The sequence below is a fragment of the Dipodomys ordii genome, unplaced genomic scaffold (assembly GCF_000151885.1).
Source record: "Dipodomys ordii isolate 6190 unplaced genomic scaffold, Dord_2.0 Scaffold9, whole genome shotgun sequence".
Lineage (NCBI taxonomy): Eukaryota > Metazoa > Chordata > Mammalia > Rodentia > Heteromyidae > Dipodomys > Dipodomys ordii.
This window is the reverse complement of record NW_012267225.1, coordinates 25,074,367-25,087,609: the sequence shown is the minus strand read 5'-3', so window position 1 is coordinate 25,087,609 and position 13,243 is coordinate 25,074,367. Positions and strand designations below refer to the sequence as shown.

Here is a 13,243-nt window from a genome sequence, read left to right as displayed (position 1 = left end):
ATAATTGCAAATGAAAGCCTCTAGAATTTGTCTGTCTGAGATGGCTTTGAACCAAGATCATTAGATCCCAGCCTTTGAGTATCTAGGATTACAGGTATGAGCTACACTGCTCAGCTTTGTGCTACAGTTTCTATAGTATAAAACAGCAGCATAGAATTGCAATCATGGAGTCATTTTGTACATACACACTTGCATGCACATACATATTCAAAGATTAAAATTCACCTCCTTAAACCCCATCAGCAATATATAAATAAATAAATATCGATATCCTATATATTATTTTTTTGCCAATTTCATAGACAAAATTGGTGTCTTGTTTGAATTTATATTTTACTGGCTAGTGCTTCGGTCATCTGCTTGTGAGATACTTGAGTTTCTCCTTTTGTGAATTGTTCATAAAATTTGACTTCTGAATAGCTAGGATTAGAGGTGGGAAACACTTGCGCCTGGCAAAAACCTAGTATGGAACTTATCTCAAGTTCTATTGATACCCCTGGTTACTTACTAGCAGTGTAGACTTTCTTAAGCAGGCATGCTGTTAAAAATCTCAAATATCCTTTTTTTGTAATGGAAATTATTATTGTCATTGCCTCGTGTGTTAAGTCCCACAGGATATATAGAAAGCAAAAAGTAGATACCATGATATATCCTCTCTAAATATTAAGAAACTTAATGTACATCGAACACACACACATACATGTTTTCTCTCTCTCTCTCTCTCTGTTGGTTCTGTGGCTGGAACTTGGAGCCTCATGCTCTCATTTGGCTTTTTCACTCAAGGCTGGTCCTGCATCATTTGAGCCACAGCTCCACTTCTAGCTTTTTGCTGATTAATTGGAGAGAAGAGTCTCACAGACTTAAGTGCCTGGGCCAGCTTTGAACCTCCATGTTCAGAGTAGCTAAGAATACAGGCATGAACCCCTAGTGTCTAGCTGAATAGTAAATTGGTAAACCGACTCTAGCAAAGAGATTATACTTTACCAGCCATAGTAGAGGCGAATGTTGTGGTTAGATCATGGTGCCTAGTCAGCCAGGATCATGGGCATTGTGACAGCTGATTCTCCACACGGCTATACCACAATGTGTTTTATGTTTTGTTTTTTTGGGTCCGGTCGTGGGGCCTGAACTCTGGGCCTGGGCGCTGTCCCTCAGCTCTTCAGCTCAAGGCTAGCACTCTACCACTTGAGCCACAGCGCCACTTCCGGCTTTTTTCTTTTTGCTTATGTGGTGCTGAGGAATCGAACCCAGGGCCTCAGGCATGCAAGGCAAGTGCTCTACCACTGAGCCACCTTCCCAGCCCCAATGTGTTTTATGTTATGTGTAGTAAATGCATTGTGGACTTACAAAAATAAATTATTATTGATGTGCTCATAGATTTCACAATAGGGATGTTAACTGAGCATTGATTTCTTTGCCTAAGGAATTTACAGCCACTGGCAAGAAATGGTGAAGTAAATTATAACACGCTCACATAACAACATGAATACCACCCAGGCATCAAAATTAGAAAATCACAGGAAGCTGGCATTTATTGAGCACTTTCTATGTGACAAACCAACTTTTGAGAACATGACATAAGTCACCTCCCAGTGACCCATGAGGTGGGGTGATATTAATTTCACCCCCTACTGGAGGAACCCAAGGACAGGACTCAATTTCCTGCTAATTAGGTGGTAGAGCCAGTATTTGAACCATGAGATGTGCTCATGACCTACATTCCTAACCACTACAAGTAAAGATAATTGGCAATGATGTGGAAAGAGTTATATATTATAGTATAAAACGTGAAGTAGCCGGGCACTGGCGGCTCATGCCTGTAATCCTAGCTATACAGGAGGCTCAGATCTGAGGATCATAGCTTCAAGCCAGCCTAGGCAGGAAATTCCCTGTGAGACTCTTTCTCCAGTTAACCACTGGAAAAATGGAAATGGTGCTGTGGCTAAAGTGGTATAGGGCTTGCCTTGAGCTGAAGAGCTCAGGGACAACACCCAGACCCACAATTGACAAAAAAAGAGAAAAAAAAGGAAAAAAAGTGAAGAAGATTATATGTGGGATAGGCTTGTATTTTGGTTAAACACATTCATGTGCAAATTCATAGGCTTGGACTTGGCCTCCGTATGTGTGGTTGTGTGTCCTTGGAATCAACTATTCAACTATAGATGGATGTGTTTTTTCAAATATTACATCTGGCTGTGTGCTGGTGGCTCATTTTCCTAGCTACTGAGGAGGCTGAATCTGAGGATCAAGGTTCGAAGCCAGCCCAGCAGAAAAGTATGTGAGACTCCTATCTCCAGTTAGCTACAAAAAAAAAAAAGCCAAAAGTAGAGCAGTGGTTCAAGTTGTAAAGCACTAGCCTTGAGCAAAAGAAGCTAAGGGACAGTGCCCAGGCCCTGAGTTCAAGCCCCAGGACCAACATGCGCGCGCACACACACACACACACACACACACACGCACACACACACACCAGCACAAACCCCACATGATTGACAGTGGGAACCTGGACAGCTCTGGGCTCATGCTGGCCACGTACACAAGGACGCAGCAGATGGAGTCTGGCTTTGTTGTGGTCCCTGCCTGTTTTGTTTCCTAATGTGAGATCTCTGCAGTCTCGTGATGGGGGAAGGGAGTTGTAATCTGGCTATTTTAATGCAAAATTAATTGTCAAATCCGACACTGTGTGGTTTTCTCCGGAGTGATTGCCTCACCCTGCAGCTATCATCTCCACTCTTGGACTTGATGCTGGCACCTAGTTAGAATATTCAAATCATCCTAAATGATGATTGCAGAATCTCAAACACAACACCGACACCATCTCGTCGGCTCAGCCCCACACCAGCCTTTCCCACTTGTGCTCACCACAGCATTGACGTCTTTTCCAGATTTGCCTGATTTCTTCCAGCCATTATAACCATTGTCACCATCATAAATGCCACCATGTCACATCTGACCCTTGCTTCCATCTGAAACTGAATTCTGGGCACAAGTAACACCAAAAGCTCTACCTTTCATACTAAAGCCCTATGGGTAGTATCCGTGGTTTTTCATAAAAGTCTCTTAGATACTAATCTTCTCAATAGCATCTTGGTATGTAAATTAAATTCTTGTGCATCAGGAAGAAGCAAAAAGAATATCCCAAGAGATTAATTTTGCTTCTGTCAAGATACGTTCTACACATGTCAAGCAGCAAGGCAGACCTTACCAGCTTGGCTTTGACACCACCTTTCATGCTAGATGCACAGGTTGTGCTATCATTGCTTGTGTATTATGCATTACTCATCCAGCTCCTCATGTTCTGGAGCTGCTTTTACACAGGGAAAATGCACGGCTAAAAATAACAAGATATGGATTCTTTGCTCATTCTGGAAGCCAGTAGCAGGAAGTCAAGGGCCTTGCTCCCTCTTAAATATTCAACCTGACAAATGGTCAACGTCCAGTAACCTTCAGTATCCTTTCACTCACAGATGCCTTAGTCTCCAAAGGTGATCCTCCTGTCTCTGTTTCACTTTGCCTTCCTCCCAGCCCTCCTTTTTTTTAATGGTGCTGAGGTTTGAACGCATGGCCTCATGCTTGCTAGACAGGCTCTCCACCACATTTTCTTTAGGTACTGAGATTTGAGCTCAGGGACTCATGTAGTTGCTCAGCTTGCTCACTCAGCTGGTGCTCATTCATGGCTGGAGCCAAGTCTTCAGCTCAAGTTTTTCTGGTTATTTTGGAGATGAAGTCTTACAGGTTTTCTGATCCATCTCTCTCCTCCATCCCCTCTTTTGGTGCCAGTCTTGGGGCTTGAACTCAGGGCCTGAGCATTGTCCATTAGCTTTTTTTGCTCAAGGCTAGTGCTCTACCACTTGAGCATATCTCCACTTCCAGTTTTTTTGGTGGTAATTGGAGATAAGAGGCTCATATACTTTCCTGCCTCAGTTGGCTTTGAATTGGGATGGTCAGATCTCAGCCTGAGTACCCAGGATTACAAACCTGAGTTACCAGAGCCCAACTCCAAGTTTACTTTTTAAATTAGGTAAATAAATGCAAAGTCCTGTGTAGCAAGCAATTGAATTATTTAATTATGGAGATCTACTAAATACTTTGTGCTCATTTTTCTTATAACCAAGCTGAAATTATTCACTCCTTTGGAAAGTTTAACAGAGCTACAGGTGTAGCTAGTGGCAGAGTGCTTGCTTAGCATGCATAAGGCCCTGGATTCAATCTCTACCACTGCAAAAAAAACCCAAAACCAAACAAACAAAAACCCTAATAAAACCATCGACTACATTTTTTTTTTCTGACAGGAATATTAGAGCTGATTCCTTGGGACACCTACCTTCATTGTGTTGCACTGGGGTCTTGAAGCTGGGTGCCACAGTATTGTCAGGAGCTATTGACATGCAAACAACCATCTGTGAACTAGTTTTCCCCTACCACCCACGCAGACACAGATGTCACATGCTCTCAGGACTCACCCAGACCTACTTTCTCCACCAACCCCTCATTTCTATTTTATAGGCTGAACATTAGCTTTTCATTCATCATGTTGCCAGTTGTAGCCACCAGCCTGAGTCTCCATTTCCTTCTCACAGTCTGTCTTCCACTTTGCCCTTTCCCCACTAATGGCAGGTCCTCTTCTATAGTATCAGCAGAGGCCAGTGGAAGGTGAGCTCTAGTTTGCACAGGGAACTAACCCATCACGTGACCTGTATGCTCTGCTTTTCCCTCATTTGCTGTCACAGACTTTCCTGTTCCACCTGGCTTCAAATTGTGATACTCAGGTTTCAGCCTCCTGAGTAGCTAAGATTACAACCTATCCAGCTTCTTTTATTATTATTTTTATCCTTTCTTTAAAAACAGAAATCAAGGGTGGGGGGTAGGATGGGGGGGGCGGGGGGAGGCTGGGAAGGGATGTGAAGGGTAAACAAAGGAGGAGGCTGCAATGCTTGGTAAGAAATGTACTCATTATCTTGCCCATGTAATTGTAACCCCTCTGTACAGTATGTTTCCCCCACAAAAAAAAACAGAAATCAAAGGGACTCAAATATGAATCTTCCATTGAATGAACTTTAAATACTAAAAAACTATTTATGCTAATCTGCACACATATAGCTACATAATTCTTTATGAGAAAATGAATTTTATTTTTTTGGTGGTTGTGGGGCTTGAATTCAGGGCCTGAGTGCTGTTCCTAAGCTCTTTTGCTCAGGGCTAGTGCTCTACCACTTTGAGCCCCAGCTCCACTTGCAGTTTTTGAGTTAATTGGAGATAAAAGTCTTATGGAGTTTCCTGCCTGGGCTAAATTCAAACCATGATCCTCAGATCTCAGCCTCCTGAGTAGCTAGGATTACAGGTGTGAGCCATTGGCATCTGGCAGAAATTTATTGATCAAATGAAAAGTTGTCAAGGCGGGAAAAGGTACTGTGTATTATTTGTGATAGTATAATTTTTTCCTTAAAAATATGATTAAAAACTGGGAGCCGGGCATCAGTGGCTCACACCTGTAATCCTAGCTACTCAGGAGGCTGAGATCTGGGGATTATGTTTCAAAGCCAGCCCAGGCAGAAAAATTCCGTGAGACTCTTATCTCCAATAAACCACTCAGAAAACAGGACGTGGCGCTGTGGCTTGAACTCTAGGCCTGGACGTTGACCCTCAGCTCTTCAGCACAAGGCTAGCACTCTACCACTTGAGCCACAGTGTCACTTCCACCTTTTCCTGCTTATGTGGTGCTGAGGAACTGAACCCAGGGCATCATGCATGCAAGACAAGCACTCTGCCACTGAGCCACTTCCCAGATCTATGTGGCTGGATATTAAAAGTATAAAGTATAAAGGATTAAAAGTGGAAGAGGGAGTGAGGAGAAAACATGCCAGAATGATACGCTGAGAGAAACTCAAATGGTCATTGGTGGTTTGAAACTGGAGGAAAAGCACGCCAGCCAAGCAATGTGGGTTACTTCTAAAGGCTGGAGAAGGCAAGAAAATGGATAATCGCATAGAACCTAAGAAAGGAACAGTATTACCCATACCTGGGTCTTAGGTAGATAGTACTTCTAACATCAAGATTAGAAAGTTGTGTCCAAGTTGTATTTAAGGTACCTTGTGTCAGCATCAGTAGATAAGAGACACATTGGATAAAAACAAACTGAGAAGCTTTGTAAAATAGGATGAGAGTAAGCCCTCAGAACATCCATGTTTTAACATCCAGGCAAATAAACACTGGCTTTTAACCCCTAGGAGAATTGGTACTTTGGTTCTAGAATGTTTTAAAAGCATTTGGAAGAGGTTAGGAGCGAGGGGTGACAATGTTGTCAGACACCTTGCATTCATATACTGTTTTGTAGGATGGGAACTTCTTTGTACAACTACTTAAACAGTGCTTTTGAGTGTGTGTGTGTGTTTGTATGTGTGTGTGTGTGTACTTCTCCTTTCTGTTTTGGAGGAAATAATTGAAGACAGGCAAGCAATTAACATTAGGAAAAAAAAAGTCACTGCAATTTTATTGTAATGCATTGGTTTTTTGTAGGCCTCATGACATTAAGCCCAATATTTTCAAATAGACCTACAAGATTGCAAAAGCAGCTGTTTCTATATACTTACAACCCAGCTTACTCAATGTTAGCCTCTTGTGTAAGTAACCATAGAACTGTCATCAAAGCCAAGGAATTAACATTGATTAAATATCATTAACATGGGTCCAGAATTCAGGAGGGAAGGGATAACAAGTTGGACAAGAAATGTAACCACTACCTTACTTATGTAACTTACTTACGTACATCACTTTAACAAAAAACAAAACAAAAAAACAAAAACAAACACTCCCTACTCAGCACATACCATAAGAAGGTACTTGTAATCCTCAAGTGGATTTCCCTTCCCCTGCCCATACTTCAGCTTGAACTCAGGGCCTTGTCCTTGCTTGGTGCTCTACCACTTAAACCATGCATCCAGTCTAGCTTTTTGGTGAATTACTTGGAGGCAAAATCTCTCAGACACTTCTGCCTGGAATGGCTTTTTACCACGACTCTCCAGATCTCAGACTGAGTGGCTAGGATTACAGGAATGAGCCATTCATACCCAGCTGGTCCTTAGGTTTTATTGATCACTCAATGAAGGGGATGTCAGGTTTTCCTACATTTACTTGTTTTCCTTCTGTATCTTGAGGAGAGATACCTCAAGTATGCAATATTTTTGTCATGTGCCCACTAATTCTGTTTCATCCCATGATTTGCAACCCATTACTTCTTAAATTGTCTGAATTGGCAATAAGATGGCCTCTCCTTTGACAAATCTTTTTCTTTGGTTATTTTCCAACTTCCCCTTTCTGGCTTATCTTCTAATTTCTCTCAGTACAGGAATTAATATACTTCTCCAAGGATTCTTCATTCTCTTTATTAGCAAGTGGTTATTTAGAAACCAGTATCTGGGCAATATGTATACTTATTGATTCTAGGTTTTGTTTCTGGGCATTCTGAGGTCAGAGTTGGGAAATGTGTATTCAATTCACCTACGGTGTATACCTAAATCTGTACCTGTACATATTACAAAACCCACAAACATGCACCATTTCTGCTTTGATTTGACATCACAGGGTTAATTTTAGACATCAACTTTTTTTTTTTTTGGCCAGTCCAGGTGCTTGAACTCAGGGCCTGGGCTGAATTCAGCTTCTTTTGTTCAAGGCTAGGACTCTACTACTTGAGCCACAGAGCCACTTCTGGCTTTCTGTTTATGTGGTACTGAGGAGTTGAACCCAGGGCTTCATGCATGTTACCATTCTACCACTAAGTCACATTCCCAGCCCTAGACACATGTACACGGGTGTGCGCACACACACACAAACTATACTACAGTTTATGTGCTCAATATTAGTATTTTATATATATTAGTAAAAGGCAGTTTAGGAATTGTTAATCCACCTTTTTCTGTGGCAGCCATTTGTGTATAGTTCCTTTTGTCTTCATCCTTACAACTTAAGTGTACACACTATTTTCCAGTTACATATGTTGGTTTTTATCCCTACTCCCTTTACTGTGGTATTGTTCTTTGAAGTTAGGTACATGCATTAGTTTAGAATCCCTATTTCTGGCATCACAGCTGACTTTTATTATGGAGTATGTGAGACATGCCAAGACTGGAGTCAGGGCTGCACAAAATTGTATACTGAGATTGGTGTCCCCTCCTCATTGTAGCCACTCCATTCCCAGATCTTACTCTCACCCTCTGTAGGTAATCAGCTTCTAGTTTGTTTCTTCTGCACAGATAAGTACATGTTCTTAAACTGCCTTGTACTAAGTATGGTAAACCACTGATGTTCTTGCATGTTGCTTTTCTATCTTGAAAGTCACATCAGTTCATAGTGATGGGTGTGTTAAGAGCCTATTGTGTGGCAAGGCACTGGTCACTGAATCACACTCCTATGCAGACACTGAGGTAACTTCAAGTGTTTTGCACATACGACCAATGCTGCAACAAGGGACAAGACCTTGAACTTCTGCACTGTTGGGGTGCCACTAGGGTCTTGCAATGGAGATTTCTGGGTCAGTATCAAATATATGTGTATAAAACACTACCCCATCTCCTGTCCAGCAAAACACTTCCAATTTATACTCCAAAGAGCCTCATCAGAACGTGGGGTGTTGTCATACTGGGGTTAGGTTTTACTAGTCTCAGAGATGAGAAATAAGTCTTTATGAAAACTGCAAATCTGGAGTATTACATGCTGAGACATTAAAAGCTGCATTTATTTTTCCTGTGACTTATTTTCAAGTTATCCAATGCACAGAGATATTAAAAACATTGATCAATGCTGGACATCAGTGGTTCATACCTATAATCCTAGGTATGCAGTAAGCTAAGATTTAAGGATCACAGTCATAGCCAGACTGAGAAGTCTGTGAGACTCTATCTCCAATTAACCACCAAAAAGCTGGAAGTGGAGCTGTGGCTCAAGTGGTAAGCATACTATCCTTGAGCACAAAAGCTAGCGACCATACTTAAGCCCTGAGTTCAAGTCCCAGGAAAAGCACTCTAACATAAAATGATCAAATATTAGAAACTCATTATAGTTTGGTGCTGGTGGCTCTTGTCTGTAATCCTAGCTAATCAGGGGCTGAGATCTAAGGATCACAGTTCAAAGCTAGCCTGTGCATGAAAGTCTTTGAGATTCTGATTTCCAATTAATTACCAATAAAGTCAGAAGTAGAGTTGTGGCTCAAGTGGTAGAGCACTAGCCCTGACAAATATGCTCAGGGACAGGGCCCACGCATCCCCTCCTCCAATTATAGCACAAGCCAATTGTAGGTCCTAAAATTACACTATTTATGACAGGGTGAATAAAATACTGCCTGGTCAATTCATGTACTCCTACCCTACTTCCCCGAGGTAGAAGGGCTCTGTGTAGAAAGTGGGAACCAGCTGCCATTTTCTCAGGGTGCCAATTTGTTGCTTGTTCTTAGCATTGATTTTTCTTTTACTTGATTCAGAAAAGAATTAGGGAATAGAGCATGAAAAAATGCATTACATTTCTGGAAAAGTTAACAGTTAAAAAATTTCTAAAGAATCATTCTTCAACTTGGTATACAGCAGATATTATTTCCTAGCTGTCTTAACTTTGTATATTTATCAGGAGGACTGAGCACATCGGGTAGTGGTGAGCATCATCATGGGAGCCTTCTTTATGTGTCCGTACGGCAGGAATGTTCTTGTACTGGCTGAGTGGGAAGCACCTGCTTGTATCACGTCAGTAAGAATTTCACACTGTGGAAGTTTTATGTTTTAGTAAAACTTTTTAAAGTATTTTAAGCATTCTGACCTGTAGAAAAGAACACATTCAAATACATGGAAAAGCTGTAAATAGACTAAAAATGTATATACCTTAAAAAAACAAGATATGTCAGAAAAAAAAGGAACACTTTTATACAGAGGATTTTATTTTGCACTGCTATAACAATTTCATTATAGACCAAGGGAGAAAAAGGAAAAAGAAGGATAAAACCACCACATTGAGTAAATTACTAAAGCTTTTCTACTTTTCAACAGGAATTTCCAACTGGTAGATTTATTGTCATATCCCTTTCAAAACAGACAAGATGCTTACCATATTTTAAAGATTATTAAGTTGCCACTGAAAGAAAAATTTTACAGTCACTGTACATCAAGGTTGAAAAACTGTCCTGCATGAAAAATATACTTAGAAATCATGTGAATAAAAGGAAAACATTATTGTGGTTAAAGAAAGATTAAAGTCCTCATAATGTGCCATCTACATGTGGGTGCTCACTCTCCTCAGGGTCACTTGAGGGTAGGGATTTCTTGCTTCTGCCCTTTCACTCATCATACTGTGTTTCTACCCAACAGTACTCATTAAGGCAAACAAATCCTTTTCTGAAGAGGTCTTAAGGAAATTGTGGACAAATAGCAAACTTTTGGCATTAAAACAGGTTAACACAGACATAGCCTTTAGTAATATACATTAAGCATATTTTTCTTGGACTAGTGACAAGAAAAGATGAACATGCTTGTTAACAATGTCAAAAAGTTTAAAATTCGGTGTCCAAGCAATTCCTAACAATGTTTCTGTAGCTTCAAGCTTTAAACAGTATAGATTTTATGCAAATGCATTAAAGAAGTCAAGCTTGGCAAATTACACCCAAGCAGGTTATTAAACTATATATACACAAAGTAAATGATAAATACAGAATTAAAAGTCCTTCTGGTTCTCCTTATAGCTGTGAAAATTGACAAACTTTTTGAGGACAGTTCTGTAATATTAAACATTAGGTAACCACTGGGGTTGGGAAACCTAACTACACAAACTGATTTAAATACTCAAGATGACTTTGTAGTGTTTAATACAACTCAGTTCTTAGTTAAGGGCACAAGACAACATTTAACAAAAATAATCACATCGATTGACCTAGAAATCAAATGCAAATAGATAGGAATACAATCTCCAAAATCTGTCTTTTAAGTGAACATTAACCATTTATTCAAAGTTATACAAGAATTTGAAGGATTAAAGTCTTCTGTGACATAAAGCCATTTCAAACAGTTTCATGTCTCAGCTGAGCATGAGGAGAGAGGGTGAAGGAGGAGCTCCACTGGGCAGCTAGACGGTAAAAACAGACTCAGCAGCAGCCTCCGCCAGCCTGCTGTCCTCCCTGGCTGCCTGCGTGGGTTGCGTTAGTAGCAGCATGCTGAGGGCCAATTTTAATGCCATTTGCCTGAGACACAAGAGAATAGAATAATAAATACCAGGGGACCTGACTGGACAGTAAACAAATTACGTGAAAAAAATCATTCTTAATGACATAATTGTATCAAACAACTCTGCAAAATAAGTGGATTTTATAAACAACGGCAACAATCTGTTCCTTCTTTTAAAATAGGACACTGTGAGATGTTACTGAAAATAATTCTTTATCATAGTAGGCAAACAGAAATGGGCTAATGCTGCTTTTTTCAGGGAATCCTCAGAATGAAAAAACTGCTTAAAACAGTTATTACAAGAAACCTTTAAAGGACAAAAATATCCATAGCCCCTGCTGCTCTAAGACGACGTAAAATCTTTTCTCTAGACAGCATTTCTGTTCCGTGTTGAATCAGCTGTACAGGCTAAGGGCATATGAGTGTTCTGTGTCATCAATAATTTCTATGATCCCCAAAGACATGGCAGGTTGCCAAGAACCCACACACAGAGTAGTTCTTTCATTCATCAAACTCACACTTATGTCTTAACCCTCACTCCCTCAAGTGGATTTTACCTAAAAATACAACACTTTGAGAAAAGTAATACAGTAGCTTCAGAAATTAAGCTCTTAAGGAAACTTTACGTCACAGTAAATCTCAGATTTATAGTGCTTGGCAGTTGTTCTGCAACAGTAGTAGCCTTGGGGTTTCTGGCACTGGCTCAGTATTGACAGCAGCTGATGTGGTTTCTTTTCGCTCTTTTGACTCCTCTTTAATAAAAAGCATGCCCTATGGCTCATTGGTTTTGCCCCCTCTGGGCTGGTAGCAACTTCTTGAGGAATCAGGGAGTCAGACTTGGCATCAGGCCAAATAAATAGCACGGCCTGTTGGCTCCTGACAGCAGATTACAATCAAAGCTGCAAATGGCATGGTAAAGCAGTCAGATACTATATGAAACCAGACGGAACAAAACGTGCTCTCTCTTAAACAGAGGCTCGATTACTGTTCAAATTACAGGGCATCAGTATCTGAATGGTGTTACCATTAAATTAACTCAAGAAGTATCACCATCTAAGTCGAGAAGGTAGGATTTAGGACTGTATTATTTCAAAGGAAAAGGACTGAGAGGGCTGGGAACATGGTGTGAGTGGTAGAGCACCTCCTTAATAAGCCTGAGGCTAGAAGTTCAAACCTCAGTACCACCAGAGAGCAGGAGAGAGAAAGGGGGTTAGGGAAGAAGGGATATGAATGAGTCTAAGTCAAGTACTTTCTTTGGAAACCTTAGGCAAATGCTGCTTATTTTAGTGAGAACCTGAGGCAGGGAGCTGAGCCTCATCTGTGTGCAGGCCAGGAGATGTATCACTACTGTCATGGCCCCCAAGTAAAAAACACTTCCAGCTGCAACTACACTCTGAACAAGGGCTTCTCTCTTGAAAGCCACAAGTCTTAACACAGATTGGCAAAAATATTTATGTATAAGAAAGAATACATTCTATTCACATAAATATTTAAAAATACTTGAAATTAAGGATCAATGTAGCGTAGGAATTTAGGTAAAAATCCCTTAGGGGCCAGGCGCCAGTGGCACACATCTGTAATCCTACCTAGCTACTCAGGAGGAGGCTGGGGATCTGAGGATCGCGGTTCAAAGCCAACCTGGACAGGAAAAGTCTGTGAGACTCTTCATCTCCAACCAATTACCAGAAAACTGCAAGTGTCATTGTGGCTCAAAATGGTAGAGTGCTAGCCTTGAGTGAAAGAGCTCAAGGCCCTGAGTTCAAGCACCAAAATCGACAAAAACAAAATACCATCACCACCAACAACAAAAAGAGCAAAACAAAACCCAAACCTTTAGCTTGTAAACTTTCTGAATTATATTTTCCAAAGTTTTATTAGCCTAATTGTGTTGAACAAAATGGGCTCAAACTAACATTAAAAATATGCATCTTTGCCAATTATGTGCATTAATTTAGTCTCCTGAAAACATGCTCTGCTATACTGGGAATAAGTTTAAATTGGGAATTTCCTTCTTTCATCTAAAAAAGGGAGCATTTTGCATTGTGACA

General features: G+C 40.6%; 1 protein-coding gene across 1 annotated transcript in view; it reads right to left on the bottom strand.

Annotated features, from left to right (window-relative positions):
• Positions 1 to 9,898: 9,898 nt before the first annotated feature.
• Rab2a (RAB2A, member RAS oncogene family) overlaps positions 9,899 to 13,243 on the bottom strand; it is a 79,984-nt gene continuing 76,639 nt past the window's right edge. The window contains exon 8 of the mRNA XM_013009363.1: positions 9,899 to 11,212. Within this exon, the coding sequence (XP_012864817.1) occupies positions 11,117 to 11,212 (96 nt within the window). The 3' untranslated portion in view covers positions 9,899 to 11,116. The remainder of the gene's footprint in view (positions 11,213 to 13,243) is intronic.